The following is a 16,048-nucleotide window of genomic DNA, read 5'->3' as shown; positions in this document are numbered from 1 at the left end:
ATAGTTGAGCTAAAAGTTAACTAAATGTTTTCGCATATGAGAGGTTGGGTGGGGATGACATTATCAACTTTTATTTATTAGAATTGTGTACCAGCTGTTTATACCAAAAACGTATAACCACAATGTTTTTATACTAATATTAATTCAATAATGATGATTAAAATAATTTTGGAACGAACAATACGAGGTTCCATGCTGAACAAACAATCGCACCATATCGCATATTATTAAGTTTGTCTAACACGGCTTTAAATGTCAAATAACGGATAGGTTCCATTTCATTTTGCTATGTGATGTAATCATGTAAATGCTATGATAGGTGAAATACGACACATATTTGGAACTTTAACCACAAATAGGATGAATTGTTTCTATTGTTTATCATTAATATATGAAAACAGGACACATTTCTATTTATTTGACATTAATTTAAGTTATGCACAGTATACGCCAGCATCTTCAGCGTGCCTGCAGTCGTTTGCAATGACAGCACTATGCGAGCAATCAAACAATGACGCTTCGTTTCCGGTACAACGAACTTCATCCAATAATATTGACATATAGCTAGGCCCATCCCCCGGGTCAATTAAACGAGCATTGGACCTGCAAACAAATAACATAACATTGATAAGCCTTCAAATACATTTTGTATTGACACTTAATAAGAATGAAGATTTTCTCTAAGACATCGCATTAATTTGAAGTCACTTGCTGGCATTTCAAAAAGATTCACTGCGCCCATGAGTATGTTTGGATTTTTAATACAAGTTATACTTTTATTTCACAGCAGTGTGTTCTATAAACGTCTGTTGCATATACACTATCAGGCAAATGCCCGAAAAACATTCATTCATTAGCAAACATAACAAGCCTTACTTTAATACATGTTAAAGGATTTTGTTTTGCTGAGTGTAATACTAACGTGATGTTTAAGTCTTCAAACATGCATGTACGACATATACAAGTGTTCATTAGAACAACAAATGTGATACAAGAAACCGAAAATCGTTGAAACCACACCCGTTTATTTTATCTAATTTCGCCTCTAATACTAACACTTTTATACGCTTTTATCATTTTATAAACATTCATTACCTACATAGTAGTTAGATATCTCTTCAACAATAAAGTTAGGGATATTTGAACGACATATTACTTAAATTTATTATAATATCAAACACTTTTTCAACTTACGTTGGTAGTCCGAGCATCCTACAAACAACTCGAGCAGCATTGCTATTATACGCAAAATTATCATCACACACAGTTCCCCATGCCCCGTTCAAGTATACTTCAACTCGCCCATTTACCAAACGAACTGAAATGAGTGACTTATGACACTAAATCAGCTACAAACAAATGATGTTTCATTGGTACCATTAAGTAAATAACATCTATGAAATAATATCAATATGTTACAACAAATAGTGACATATAGTTTGCATCTTAAATTACTTTTTCTTCTCTCCATTTTTAATTTTAATAACTATCAACACTTGTTTTCAACACCTCCTTTACGTTTAAAGACACTTACGATTCTTATATGTCAATAACAACAATATAAGAAAGATATATTGAAACTTATGTTGATGACTTACACGAATGTTGAATTACAGATATTTCATGAAATTATTCTAAAGAATATTTTGAAAGCATAATTTCCGAAAACACACTATTCATAGTGTGCATGCATTCCAGTCGAAACAATAACTTACTACTGTTTGAAATGGTTGCGTACTGGCATGTATTGCACGAGTTTGTTTCTACATTAGCTCCAGGACACTGCTGACCATACGGAGAAGGTTTCGGGTTGTTACATTCTCGGTATCTTTGATAGATTCCACCAACACACATGATTGTGGATGTGCACGTGCTCCACGAAGACCATGTTGTCCAACCGCCATCTGAAGGCATAAACGTTGCTAATATGTATATGGAAATACTAAAAAGAGTAATTAACTAATAGAACTCAGTTGAGGAGTTTAGTAAATTTACATCTGATACAGTAATCTATGCATTTAAACGGGATTGAAATATACGTAGATGTCTTTTGAAAACTTTGTTTAGTAAAACATACGCTTTTTTAATCTGTTTAAAAATGTTGTTCCTTGTATACGGTTTACTTTTAATACATTGTTGGAAAACATTATTTATTAACAACAACGATACGTATAGATAATCCTTAAAACATTGTTTGGCTTTGATGGAAAAAGGCAGATTTATAGTCATATGTCTTAACTTCCAATAATATGTATAGTCTCAACATGTGGTCAATTAAACTCGTTCTTAAGAACTTGGAATATCTCACTAAAATTATCACTTTAATGACGTTGAAAACGAACACAAGAATCTTGGCTAGTACACGTTTTGGCAATTCGGAATATATTGTTCAAAATTGTGTCGATCAATTTCTTCAATTTTAAAATACCTCTACGTGTATGTTATCGTAAAGAATAAGATGTTGGCTTCGACGACTTGTGTCATAATTATGGCAATCTTTTTCCCCAACTAAATACTCCCACAATTGTACGGTGGAATAGAGGTGACATTCACTGCTCTTTTTTTAAATTGCACTCCTCTTTTTTATCTCGTGGCCACGACTTTCTAGCTATCTCGTGGCCACGAGTTAGTAAGCCACTGCAATTGTTTGTTATGTCAATTCTTCCAGTTCCATATACAAAAGGAAGTAATCATCACAGTTAAAGCCGCTTTGGATAACTATAAATATGCGAACAGCATATTTGGACATGTTACGCAATATTTGATTGGCTGACTAACTCGTTTCCTCGAGATAGCTAAAATTCTCTCCGCCCTTTTTTAATGCACCCTTCCTTCATTTACTGCACCGCTCTTTTCTTAATTGCACTCATCTTTTATTTAGTTGTACACTCCTCTTTTGTCTATCTCGTGGCCTCGACTAAGTAACTCGTGGCCACGACATAGCTAACTCGTGGCACAAAATAGAATAAAGAGGATTGAACAACTAAATGAAATATGGTAGAATATTATGCGGATTTTTCAGTGTCCAAACATGTGCTGTGCATAACCAAATCAAGTGTCAGGGGCGTAGCTGGGCTGATTTTCAGTGTTCGCATACGGCATGCTGGGGGGGGGGGGGGGGGGTCCGGAGGCATGCTCTCCCTGAAATTTGTTATCTCTACGCGCCGCACGAGCATTCTAGATAGGTTTCAGACAATATTATAATGCAAAATATGGCGTGATAAACTCGGATATGATACAATTTATGTTCGATTTTAAAACATATGATTTTCCTTTAAGACTTATATTCTAGAATTGTATCGGGGTATATCAATTAATGTATGTCTGAATTAAACCATGATATGGTATGGTATAAAATAGGACATAACACTTTTGAATAAAAGTAGCTAAAGCTTAATTTGTATTGTTAAAACACAAAAAAAGACATAATAAAGCAAAATACCCATCTTTTAGATAGCAACTATGTCTATCATATTTACTCGATAAATCAAGTCACGTTCAACTCGTCTTGTATTCTCTACCTTCTCAAAGCGCTGTAGGCGCTGAAGGCCAGGGGCTAGATTTAGCGTGACGTAAAATGCTTTTAGGATGTTTTGTCCGAATTTCTCCCTTTGTTCGAATGTATACAGATTGACCCTAGCGGTTGAGTGCAGAAGCTCAGAGACTGTAAGAATAGACAATAGTTGTGTATATACTACAGTGTACATAGACGGTGGAGGACAACACGATACTGGTTGTGGGAACGATAACCTTTTGTTCAACTCTACAGATATGGCAGAGGTTCGTCTACATATGTGGTGAAGATATACAACAACAACAACATGGCCGCAAAAAAAACTGTTATTGTTGGCGTCAAATAAATCACTATCAATAGCCTAAAATAGCTTTCTATCACATAATTAACAGATCAGGAAAACACTCATACTTTCTTTGTAATGTGTATACATAAGAAAATCCACTTAAGCCCAAGTTTCACTATTGCCGGTAGAGCCTCGGTCCATCCCGGTCTGCTAACGCCGGTCGATCGGCGAGGACCGTGATGATTCGTAGAATTTTTTAACGCAGTCACACTATTTCCCGTAGCCGTCCCGGTTGAAGCCGGTCAACAGCCCGGCAGAGTCCCGGTCAACCCGGACTGGCTACGGTTTATCCCGGTGAAGCCCCGGCAGAGCCCCGGTTGTCGCCGGTAGTGCCCCGGTTGAGCCCCGGTGAAAGCCGGCAGCTCCCAGCATAGCCCCGGTTGTCGCCGGTAGTGCCCCGGTTGAGCCCCGATGGAAGCCGGCAGCGTCCTGGCCGAGCCCCGGTATACTGTAACACCGCCGGCACACTGCTGTGCTATACCGGCATCAGACCCCGGCAGAGTTAAGGCAACGCCCCGGTTCCACCCCGGTCGTCGCCGGTAATGCCCCGGCGGAGCCCCGCTGAATGCCGGTTGCGTCCCGCCAGAGCGCCGGTTTACTTATTTACCGTAGCTATACCGGGACTCTAACGGCATTCATCGGGGCTCCACCGGGGCGTTGTCGTAACTCTGCCGGTGTCTGTATGGGCCTCGGTGGAGCTACGGTGCCGTCCCGGTTGTTCCCTAGCCGTCCCGGTTCTTCCCGGTGCAGCGCCGGTCGTTGCCGGTCTTTCCCGGTGACTTCCGGTTCATCCCGGCGGTATTAAACATTTAAATACTTTCCCGGTGGAGCCCCGGTTTTCCCCGGTTTATCCCGGTCGTCCCCGGTGGAGCCCCGGTTCATCCCGGTAGAGCCGGCATCATAGTGAGACTGGACCTGTACCCCGATAAAGAACGGTGTACATATTGTGTACGTTGTCTCACGTAGAACTTTTCGCGCTCGATTTGCGCGCTCGATCTGCGCAGTTGAAATACCATATCCGTTAACTTCGTATATTTCCGAGAATGATCATGAATATTTGTTGTTGTTTTTTTTTTCATTTTCTTTTTTCTTGAATGTCTCGTTAACGCAAAATAAAATAACAATATCTTAAAATATGTTTATAAATACCAAATACAATGTATAATGTCTTCAAAATGTATCAGACAAAAATTCTTCTTACTGTCTCCGTAGACACTCGTATCTTTTCGGCCTAGACCGTTTAGTGAGGAACTTATTCTCGCATGAATATGCAAACAATAAAAACAGTAATTGTCGTAGCCAAAAGACATCTCTGCTGTTGCTGTCGATACTGGCATACAGAGCAGAACGATCATTGGGGTAGAAGTTTACCGTTGCGGGGGTAAGCGCCGACTATAGGGTTTTGAATGGCGCAGGAGATAAAATCTGCCACTTCGCCTTCCACCTTCTACACTCCCTGGCAAATGTTTCATCGTCAACCTGGAACTCGGTGAAAATCTCTTGAACAAGATCGTTTCTTAACTTGCTCACCGTCAATATAAAAAACGTGTCGCGTCATTGAATCGGGATATACACTCGGCATATTGCATAAAACTATAACAAAAGCGTTTGTATAACCTGTGCCTCCTGATTGGGAAGAACACTTAATGTTCGGATTTATATTTTTACTAATGGCATCGCAGTATTTTTCAAATTTGTCCCATGGTTTAGTTTATTAAATTATATCACTGTATCGTCAAAGCATAAACCCGAACATTAAATAGATCAATGTTTGTTTATACTTAATTTGTATATAATCATTGACCGTTTAAACGCATGTGTATTAATAATAATAATAATAATAATAATAATAATAATAATAATAATAATAATAATAATAATAATAATAATAATATTATTATTATTATTATTATTATTATTATTATTATTATTATTAACATTCATGAATAATTTATTTGACAAATGTAGATCTATCTCGGAATGTGCGTAAATTTCTGATTATGCAAGTTACAGTATAAATGCAAATTAATATCATGCTATTTTCATCAGTCAATAGCTACAGACATGGGGCTACATGAAAAATGCCTTATCAGGCAAAATATCTTAGGCATGTACGCACCTTGGTTGTTATGAGATATTGAACATTGAATCGTGCGTGTCCTAGCAGTAGCCGTTAGTTTAATTCCTGTAGCAGATGATCCATGAAGGGAAGGTACATGTTCGTCTTCTATTATTGGGATGTGGTAGCTGCTGGGGCATTGGGCATGTGACAATGGCGACCGGCGTGTCCAGGCATAGATGGGTCGATAACAAACTCCTCGGCAAGCGCTACAGATGTTTCATACAGTGCATCCCGCACCATCTCATCTGCTCGTTCAGCCTATAAAATACCCACTGATAAATATTCAAAATATCACATTCTTGAAACCAACAATATATGTATAAAAGCTATGTATGTTTATATGTTTCAGTGACAACTAACGCAGTTTTTGAGGATAACGCTCTGAATTTGATCCTGTAGACATAACTGTCCAGTTTGTAAATGCACAAATTCAGAGGTATAATCATGCATTAAATGAATAGGCGGGTTCGGGCGGGATCGGACCCGCAGTACAAAAAGGCAGTACAAAAAGGCGATTTTGAATATAGAAAGGCATAATTTGACAAAAATTCGGCGCTGCGCGCGAGATTTATTTGTAATAAAATCAGAAATATCACACAACATGCGGAAATAACGTTTTTGGTTCTTTTTTTTTGTTAAGTTACGCCCTCCCTTATCAGAATACGTTACATCCTGAATTCGAAATCATGTTACCGCCCAAGAAATGTGTAAGAATGCAGAAATTTGTATGTAGTATACCTATAACATGCAAGTGATAGTTCGAGCCTCTTATGTTGCTTCTTTAAAGTCGCACTCTTTATCGTGTAACATCTTAGAAAGGGCGACCAACCCACTCAGGATGTAATCTAACCCAAACTGTTGAATAGCATCACTGTAACCAGCTGCATTTAAATCCCCGTGGTCATATGCTAGTTCATCTAGTGTTGCAACAGCAGTTCTGCAAATTACCAGATTTAATGCTAAGGTACCTTGATAGGAAAATTCATATTCCTCGGGTTGCGTGACGAATTGAAACATAGCTTATCGGACAGAGAATCAGATATAACACATGTTTTCTTTCTTGATATGCATGCATTGTATGCCATGTCTTAAGTTTGACAATTTCAAGATATGCCGGTTTTGATGAGAGTTTCTAAACAAGAAACATAATATAGCTTTCGTGATTTGAACAATAATATGGTGATTCGAATCTAAAAGAGTTCGATCATGTTTTGATGGAATTGATGCCATTTCCCGTATTCGTAAACAAAATCGACTGATTGTAATAACTACAGTACTTATGTACCTTTTTGTTCCGAAGCCACGAAGAGTGCTTAAGTTGTACCAGTTGTTTTCTAGTTATATAATTGATTTCAGACAGATTGTTAATGATGTATCTACATCCATTTTGATTGTTTAAAAAACTCATGAAGATAATTTATAGACTTGTAAAAAGACCAGTGTAATAGAAATAATTTTTAATTTGTCAAAAGTTATTTTCCTAAATGTCTCTGAAATCAAAATGTAGATGTGCGATTTTAAATTGTGTGCTCAAATTACTTGAACAATGTTAGGAACCTGTGAAGCGCATCATGTCGGGCTGCCCACCTGGACTCGCACAGCGTTGCAAGTTTTGTTCTCCTACCCGTCTCTTCTGTGCCCACAGGGTCAGTCTCCAAGTTCTCCTCGAACCGCAAAAGCCGTTTGGCAGAGTAGTCAAAGGCAAACGCTATTGTTTGGACAGTTGCCATCATGTTCTTAGCGTGCGTCGGGTCGGAGGCGTGTATAATGGCGAGATTTAAACAGTGCGCCTTGCAGTGAGTGTTTACAGCTCTCGCGACGATGGCTTGGATGCGAGCCTGGACCCCCTTCTGCTTCCCGGACATGTTCGACGCACCATCAGAACCTTGGTCGCGCATTTTCTGAATGTTTACTCAAAGAGCTTATAGGTTCTCGAGAAATGCATGAGCCAGAATTTCGCCGGTGATAGATTGCACAAGGCAAACCCAATGAATTTCTCCCGGAGACATGCTTCTCTGCATTGTAAAATAATTGCAGATAGCCATTTTCTCCATAGTGGCAGCATCAGTGGCTTCGTCCGCTATGAATCCGAAGCAGAACGACACAATTTCATCCACGATGCCTACAAGAATTTTTAATTTCTTCTCTACAAGAGCGTGTAATTTGCATTTTAGGTACACTCAATATTTTTCTTTTTACCTCTTTCAATTGCTAAGAAATCGTCGGCCCTTTCTACTCGTGCAATATGATCAGGGTTTTTCTCGTGTTTCTTCAGAGTGGAAGACACGTTGCTCCAATCCATGTATGGCTGCCTGATCAAATGGGCGGGGGGGGGGGGGGGGGTATTGAGTATCACCAGCAAATAGGTGACACGGAGCACAGGACACTCCTTTGGTCTTCTCAGAGTACCGCAGCCAGGAATAGTTCTTCAAATATTTCGACAAAATAAGATCGGTAACGTGTTACGCTATCTTTGGTGAGAAGTGTAGCTAAAAAATATCCGCGAGTGACCCATTTCAAATTTGTGCACATAAAATATAGTAACGCGTTTATGATGGTTTAAAGTTTTAACCTTTGCCGGAAAATAACACTTATATTTGAAACTGTCATTCCTCAGTATTTTACAATATTATGATAATTTGGAAACATATTTTTAATTTCATGAACTTGCATTCACAGAGGACACTAAGGTTTAACCTACCTAACAGGGAACTTATACAAATGAACATTGCTCCAGTCAGCAGTCAACAATTGTATTTTATCTGTATTGAATGTTGGCTGGTCTGATTTTCCGTCGAAAACATCTCTGTACGGGGGCGACATCAAATTAGCAACCATTATTAAAATCGCCCGATTCGTAAACAAAACATTCGGATACACAGTAGAAAGCAACGATAACGCGCAGTCGATAATAATTTTATGTATAGTCACCACCAAAAGGAACATAACCTCGCAAATGGTAAAGCATGCGTATTCTATGAAGTCGAAAAACAAACAAACGTTAAGACAGTTTAAGTGTTTTCGATATGAAATCACATATCTCGCATAGAAAATATGCCTAACCCGGGTTAGGCATCACATTTTATTGCATTTTTCAACGATCTTTCAAAAATAAAAAAGGAAAAAAAATTTTTTTTTTGGGGTGGGGTGGTAGGGGGCAGGTTTTCTGGGTTGGGGCGTCGGGTATTGTTTGGGTGGAATCCATTGTGGTATTCAGGTAAGTATTGTTTTGTCACAGTATTAATACAATCTGATCAAAAATAAAGAAGTTATGGCAATTTAACTAAAATTTATTCTTTTGACCTTGAGAGTCAAGTTCATTCAAAGGTCAAGGTAAAATTGAACTTGCCAGGTACAGTACCCTCATGATAGTAAGAAAATATTTGAAGTTTGAAAGCAATAGCTTTGATACTTTAGAAGTCAAGTGGTTCTAAACACAAAAATTAACAAAATATTCAGTTACTAAGACAAAAAAGGGCCATAATTCTTACAAAATGCTCGATACAGGTGTCTGCTTTTGTTTATAGATTGGGATCATGTTGGTAAAGAAGTTTGCAAAATATGAAAGCAATATGTCAAGGGACATTGAAAATGTTTGAGGTGGTACGCAAACTTAAACATAGATTTATCAATAATATGCATATTCTAAATTTAAAATGAGCCATATTTCTTACAAAATGCTTGATACAGTTGTCTGCTCTTGTTTGTAGGTTGGGGTCATGTTGGTAAAGAAGTTTGCAAAATATGAAAGCAATATGTCAAGAGACATTGAAAATGTTTGAGGTGGTACGCAAACTTTAACATAGATTTATCAATAATATGCATATTCTAAATTTAAAAAGAGCCATATTTCTTACAAAATGCTTGATACAGTTGTCTGCTCTTGTTTGTAGGTTGGGATCATGTTGGTAAAGAAGTTTGCAAAATATGAAAGCAATATGTCAAGGGACATTGAAAATATTTGAGGTGGTACGCAAACTTTATCATAGATTTATCAATAATATGCATATTCTAAGTGAAAAAGGGCCATTATTCTTACAAAATGCTTGATACAGTTGTCTGCTCTTGTTTATAGGTTGGGGTCATGTTGGTTAAGAAGTATGCAAAATATTAAAGCAATATGTCAAGGGACATAGGAAGTATTTGGGGTGGTACGAAAACTTTAACATTTGCACGCTCATGCTCACGCTCACGCTCACACCGACGCCGGGTGATTAGGATAGCTCCACTATATATATTTTATATAATAGTCGAGCTAACAAAGGGATGGAAACTAGTGGTAGACGACTAGAAATAAATTCCTTAAAAGCCCATAAACAGTCAAAATCAACGAATATTTCGTATAATACATGTATTTAAAAAAATAAAGTTAACAAATCAACGAATATTTCGTACAATATTTCGAAAACTAAAGTAAAAAAATCAATGTTCCTTATAGCAATAGCCAAATGTCAACGCTAGATCTGGTCTGGTAACATAGATTTACCAAGATACAAAATGCTCTTTTTTGTGTTTTTGTTGAACAATATATTAAACGCATGTTCATGTACCATGTTAGTGTACGTGTGAATAGATATCGTTGCGGGACATTAAAATGGAATACATTGTGACACAAAAAAATAAAAACTAGCATTTTGTATATCGTTAAATTTATGATACCATACCACATCTAGCGTTAAAATTTTGGCTTTTGCTAAAAGAGAGACTGATTATGTATGACCATTATTTTACGAAATATTTTGCGATATTCTTTGATTTTGAGTATTTATTTTACTTTAAATGTGTGCTCGGACCCAAAGATTGTTACAGAAAACAAAATTGTTTTCAGTACAAAACAACAGCCTTTAAACCATAAGGTTGAGCATCATGGCAAACATGTTAGTTTATAGCCCTGGTTGATAGCACACTGACAGTTTGCTATAGTTTATAACGTTCATGAGCTCTGCTATAAAAATGTGTCGAAGAACGACACAAGTCTAGAGCAGTTGTCAGTTACTGGCATAAGAAAGTACACTTATTTCAACCAACTAATCAAGGAATAGAGTGAGCTGGTTAAATTACCGCCATGATATGACTGAAATACAGTTGAAGACGGAGAAAATCCAACTTACGAAACAAGCACAAAGTGTAAGCAATCAGAATGTGTACCATGACTGAATTATGCATAGTACTTTCTTACCATATGGGTTACACGTGGCTGATTCAGACCAGACAAAGTCTGCGTTGTATTTAGCGATGTTTGCTCCGCTCAGTACGTAACCGTGATTGATGATATTTGAACAACAGTTCCAACCGTTGTTTCTGTGGTGTTTACTGTACCACGGTCTGGTGTTGGGTCACCGCAATCTGAAGAATTGTTAATAATGTGATACTAATGATGAAAACGATGATGATGTTGTTGTTGTTGTTGATGATGTAGTTGATATTGATGTTGATTTTGTTGTTGATTATGATGACGATGATGATAATGATGATGATGACGATGATGATGATAATAATAATGATAATGATGATGAAGATGGTTGCGGTGATGATGATGAGGAGGAGGAGGAGGATGAGGAGGATAATCAAAAAACCAAGAACTTAATGACTTGAGTCTTATTTTACCTTTCATCTAATATACATTATCAGTCAGTAGCTGTTATTGGTATTTTTCGTTTGATCGCAAAATAATTCATACTTGACCTATTGAACTTTATATAGACAGTATTTTTTTGCAGAACAGACAAGAAGTAAATTTCTATAATTGTCCCTTATAAAATAATCTGAAGTTGTAATGTGTATACATATACGTTTTGCATTAGAAATATTTTCAATTATCAAACGTTTGTCATAACAATAAGCATACAATTTATTATTCATGTTCTATAAAGTTCTTTTCTTCTTCTTAACTCTACCTCTTCATTATATATTTATGTTTTTACCAGTCTCCCCTGATCAAATTTTAACCCACGGTCTTATTGTTTTTATCTTGTTATCTTACATGGATATATTTTATATCACATTTCCTATATCTTTTTATTATACTTTTGGTGTTAATTTCTGTCAAGGATTGGCTCAGCAGTGTATACTGGAATAGTTGAATCTGTAGACTGATACTATGGTAACCGATTAAAATCATGTTAAGCATTTCAGTGTTGTTTTTTTTAAATTGTACATAGAGCGTCCTCTCTAAATGCAATACATGCCTCAGATTTGAAAACAATACCGCATTTTTATTTTCTTCGATACAACTATACGTTTGTGTTCCTAATTATTCTTGTAAATGACATTTACCTGATTTTGCATGTTTTTATTAATTAATTGTAATATTATCACGATAATCACGATAATACAATCCGAACTATTCGCACTGTTAACTTAAATCATTTTTTATTTCTAGACGATGACTTATTTTAACGATCCTATCAAGGTTGCTGTGTAGCCGCGTCATAATCGACGGGAGCCCTCCGGGAGTTTTTAGTCGAATGATATTATGATGAACATTATATAGCTATTTCAAATAAATCCTTTATAATCCATAAGCCATGCATAAAATCAGTTTCTTAAATGTGGAAAAATGTATTTGTTTGCGTGAAACTTGTTTCGTAAATTATGTTTCTCTTGTTTTTCGGTTGTATTCTGCACAGTGTCGGCAAATGTCTACGGTCATATTTTTAAGTATATGACGGTTCGTTAACAGTACAATAATAACAGAACAGAACAACAACAAATATTTTATTTCACTTAAGCATATAACAGCTCATCGTGATGATTCAGAATAATACATGCATGCGTGAAAATTGTTCGAAATCAATATATAAATAATCAAAGCACAAATAACTAATAACAGATTTGTATTATACAATACAAGTTTACCAAAATGTTAACTTATTATCCGATAGGTGAAAACAAGTATGTGTGAGAGTGTTTTGTGTTAATATAAACACTGCTCTTATTGTGACATATAAACAACATGTGTACCGAAAACAGTGGTAACAGGCAACACAATATATGCATTCAGTTCATTATAAAATATACTCAAATGAGAAAATAGACGTTGAGTCAGGTAAAAATAAAATTATCTCTTTTTTTAAAGCATTTTAAACAGTAAATAGCTAACTTCCTAAGCGTTCCTTTATTATTACTATTCAGAAGTGTCAAAAATTTGTGCATACTTGGTCTAACTGAGAAGTATGATGATATATATTTGGTTCTTTCCTCTAAATAAAACGGACATTTAAGTATAAAATGATATTCATCTTCTAAATCGTTTAGATTGCATATGGCGCACTTTCTCTCGTTTCTGCTAATGCTATAATGTCTTCCTGTTTCAATTAACAAATTATGCGATGATAGGCGTATTTTAGCAATGATATTTCTATGTTTTTTATTGTCAATCACATCTAAATACAAAGACCTTTCAAATACAGGTTTAAGTTCTTTATACAGTATTAATGAAGTTGATGAATCAACATTAACTCTCCACTCAGATACATACTGGTCTCTGAGTCTAGTCTTTAACAAAGGAATAAAGCTTTCAATAATAACTGACCCAGGAAACAACCATACATCTGTAAATCCTGTTTGGTTCAATATCTTGCGAGCTTTGGAGGACCAATTAACAGTGTTATTTTGTGTTTCAATTTCTAATCTTTGCATATTGATGACAGTAGTAAGAATACAATTTCCTTGTTTCTTTTGATGCAGTTTTAAAAAATATTTTATAATTCTTAGGTATCTACCAATGTATAAAGGGAATCGGCCAACTTCAGCATACAGTGACATCGAATTTGTTGACAGTTTTACATTTAACAGTCTTTTACAGAACTTTCTGTGAATACGTTCAATATTAGTTGCCGTAATAAATCCCCATACTTCGCAATTATAATTAAGGATTGACAAGACATATGCATCAAACAACTTGAACATAACATTAATTGGCACGTCCATATCTTTTGTAATGCAAAACAGGGAATTCATCGCCCTTGTAGCTTTGCCATATAATGTATTCGTGGCAGGTATAAATGAGCCCCCACTTGACATAACAATACCAAGGTAGTTAAAATTGCTAACTATTTCAATTTCCTTTTCTTTGTAGGTCCATTTGCATTTTTTGCTAAGCGCGCCCCCTTTTCGGAAAACCATTATTTTTGTTTTGTCAATATTAACAGTAAGATTCCATTTATCGCAATATGATTCTAAATTATTCAATGATTCCTGGAGTCCTTCTATAGTTTCTGAAAAAATGACAGCGTCATCCGCAAATAGAAGAAGGTAAATAGACAATTGATCTAACGTTATGCCGGCGTTTAGTCCGTTTTGTAAATTAAATTCTATATCATTAATAAATAATGAAAACATGATCGGCGATGTTATTTCTCCTTGTAATAAGCCGACTTTGCTACTGAAAAGGTCCGAAAGTGAGCCCATGTGTTTAGCTTGAAGTTTGACCTCGCTATACATAGAGCGGATTAGTGATATAAGCTTGCCGTCGATTCCCGATAAAATCATTTTATGCCATAGCTGTCCGCGATTTATAAGGTCATATGCCTTCCGGTAATCGACGTAACAGCAGAAAAGTTTCTTTTTACTATGCAGTTGCTTTTCTATTAAATGATTAAGAATGAAGATCGCATCAGCAGTACTGCAGTTGGGTTTGAACCCGAACTGAGCATCTGTAAGAATGTCATATGTTTCTGCCCACGATTTTAAGCGTTCGTTTATCACACCTGTAAACAGTTTCGCAAAACAGCTTATCAACGTGATGCCTCTAAAATTGTTTGGATCGGAACTATCGGCCCGTTTATATACTGGAATAATAACTCCCGTTGACCAGCTCTTTGGAAATTGTTTCGTATCTAAGATATAGTTAAAAAGTATTTCTAATGGTTTGACTATAATTTGCACTGTTTCTTTAAAGTATTCATAAATTATATTATCGTTTGAGCCTGTCTTATTATTATTTAAACGCCTTGTAGCTTTTATTATTTCTTCTGCGGAAATGGGTTTGTCTAGATCCGGGTAGGAGCTGACTGGATTTTCTATGTTATCAAACTGCCGTAAATAACTGTCACTTTCGTCGTTGTTTGCATTGACGTCAGCCTCAGCAGCTAGAGTATTGAAATATTCGTAAAATTCTTGCAGCGATATATTATCTGCTTTCGGTGATACCGTTTTTTGTTTAAATAGTTTCCAGAATTCTCGAGGCTTTTTGCGACTCATATTATTTAATTTCATACCCTGTTCTCTGTTAAACTTAGATTTCATTTTCCGACATAAATATTTATATTCTTTTCTTGCTGCTAGCATTGTTGTTCGTGTATGTATATTCTTAATTAAATTATACTGGTAAACTGTTTGAATATATTCAGTCCGTTTTGCTTTGCATTCTTCGTTAAACCAGCGTTGTTTATTTGTGTCAGCAGAGGCAAATCTATTATGATCGTTAATACCATAATTGCTTACTACATGTTTAAAATATTTTTCCCCTCGTTTATTTAGAAAATCAGTAAACTCCGAGACTAATAAATCCGGATCGCATCGCGAGTGAACACCTGATTGTAAATTGTGTTCTAGTTCTTGAGCACCGTTTAATATGTCGTGCACGAAATTATCCCTGTACTCTGGTTTCCATTTAACGTATACGCGCTGATTATTTTTACCGTTAGTAACCGGGTTGTGCGTTCTTAGAGCAAATGTCACTGGGGCATGATTTGAGAATTCCGTGAAATCGTGCACATTAAAATCGGTCAAATCGTGGAATTTTTTGACTGATGTTAACAAATAATCTACTGTACTTGCCCCATTATGGGTAAAACAAGTTAATTTGCCAACTTCTTTATCGCGAAATAGCCTACCGTTTACAATTCTTATATTAGAAGATTTACATACGTCTAACAAATAATCCCCAAACCTATTTGTACCAGAGTCACGGGCTGCCCTCTGAAGTGGACTATCTATTTCAAATAAATCAAAATCACCTAAGCTTCTATCATTATCAATAAAATCAGCTTTATTGCCGGTTCTTGCATTTGTGTCCCCCGTGATAAATACTTTTCCTTTATTATTAAAAAAGTTAATATCA

General features: G+C 36.2%; 1 protein-coding gene across 1 annotated transcript in view; it reads right to left on the bottom strand.

Annotated features, from left to right (window-relative positions):
- Window positions 1–419: 419 nt before the first annotated feature.
- Window positions 420–16,048, bottom strand: part of LOC127875422 (coadhesin-like) — a 61,325-nt gene continuing 45,696 nt past the window's right edge. The window contains exons 11-12 of the mRNA XM_052420485.1: window positions 1,195–1,318; window positions 420–603 (exon numbers count right to left, since the gene is read on the bottom strand). Of these exons, the coding sequence (XP_052276445.1) occupies window positions 435–603; window positions 1,195–1,318 (293 nt within the window). The 3' untranslated portion in view covers window positions 420–434. The remainder of the gene's footprint in view (window positions 604–1,194; window positions 1,319–16,048) is intronic.

Source organism: Dreissena polymorpha, chromosome 3 (assembly GCF_020536995.1).
Source record: "Dreissena polymorpha isolate Duluth1 chromosome 3, UMN_Dpol_1.0, whole genome shotgun sequence".
In the NCBI taxonomy this organism is placed as follows: Eukaryota; Metazoa; Mollusca; class Bivalvia; order Myida; family Dreissenidae; genus Dreissena; species Dreissena polymorpha.
Note: the sequence above shows the minus strand (reverse complement) of the source record. Positions and strands in the feature narration are given on the sequence as shown.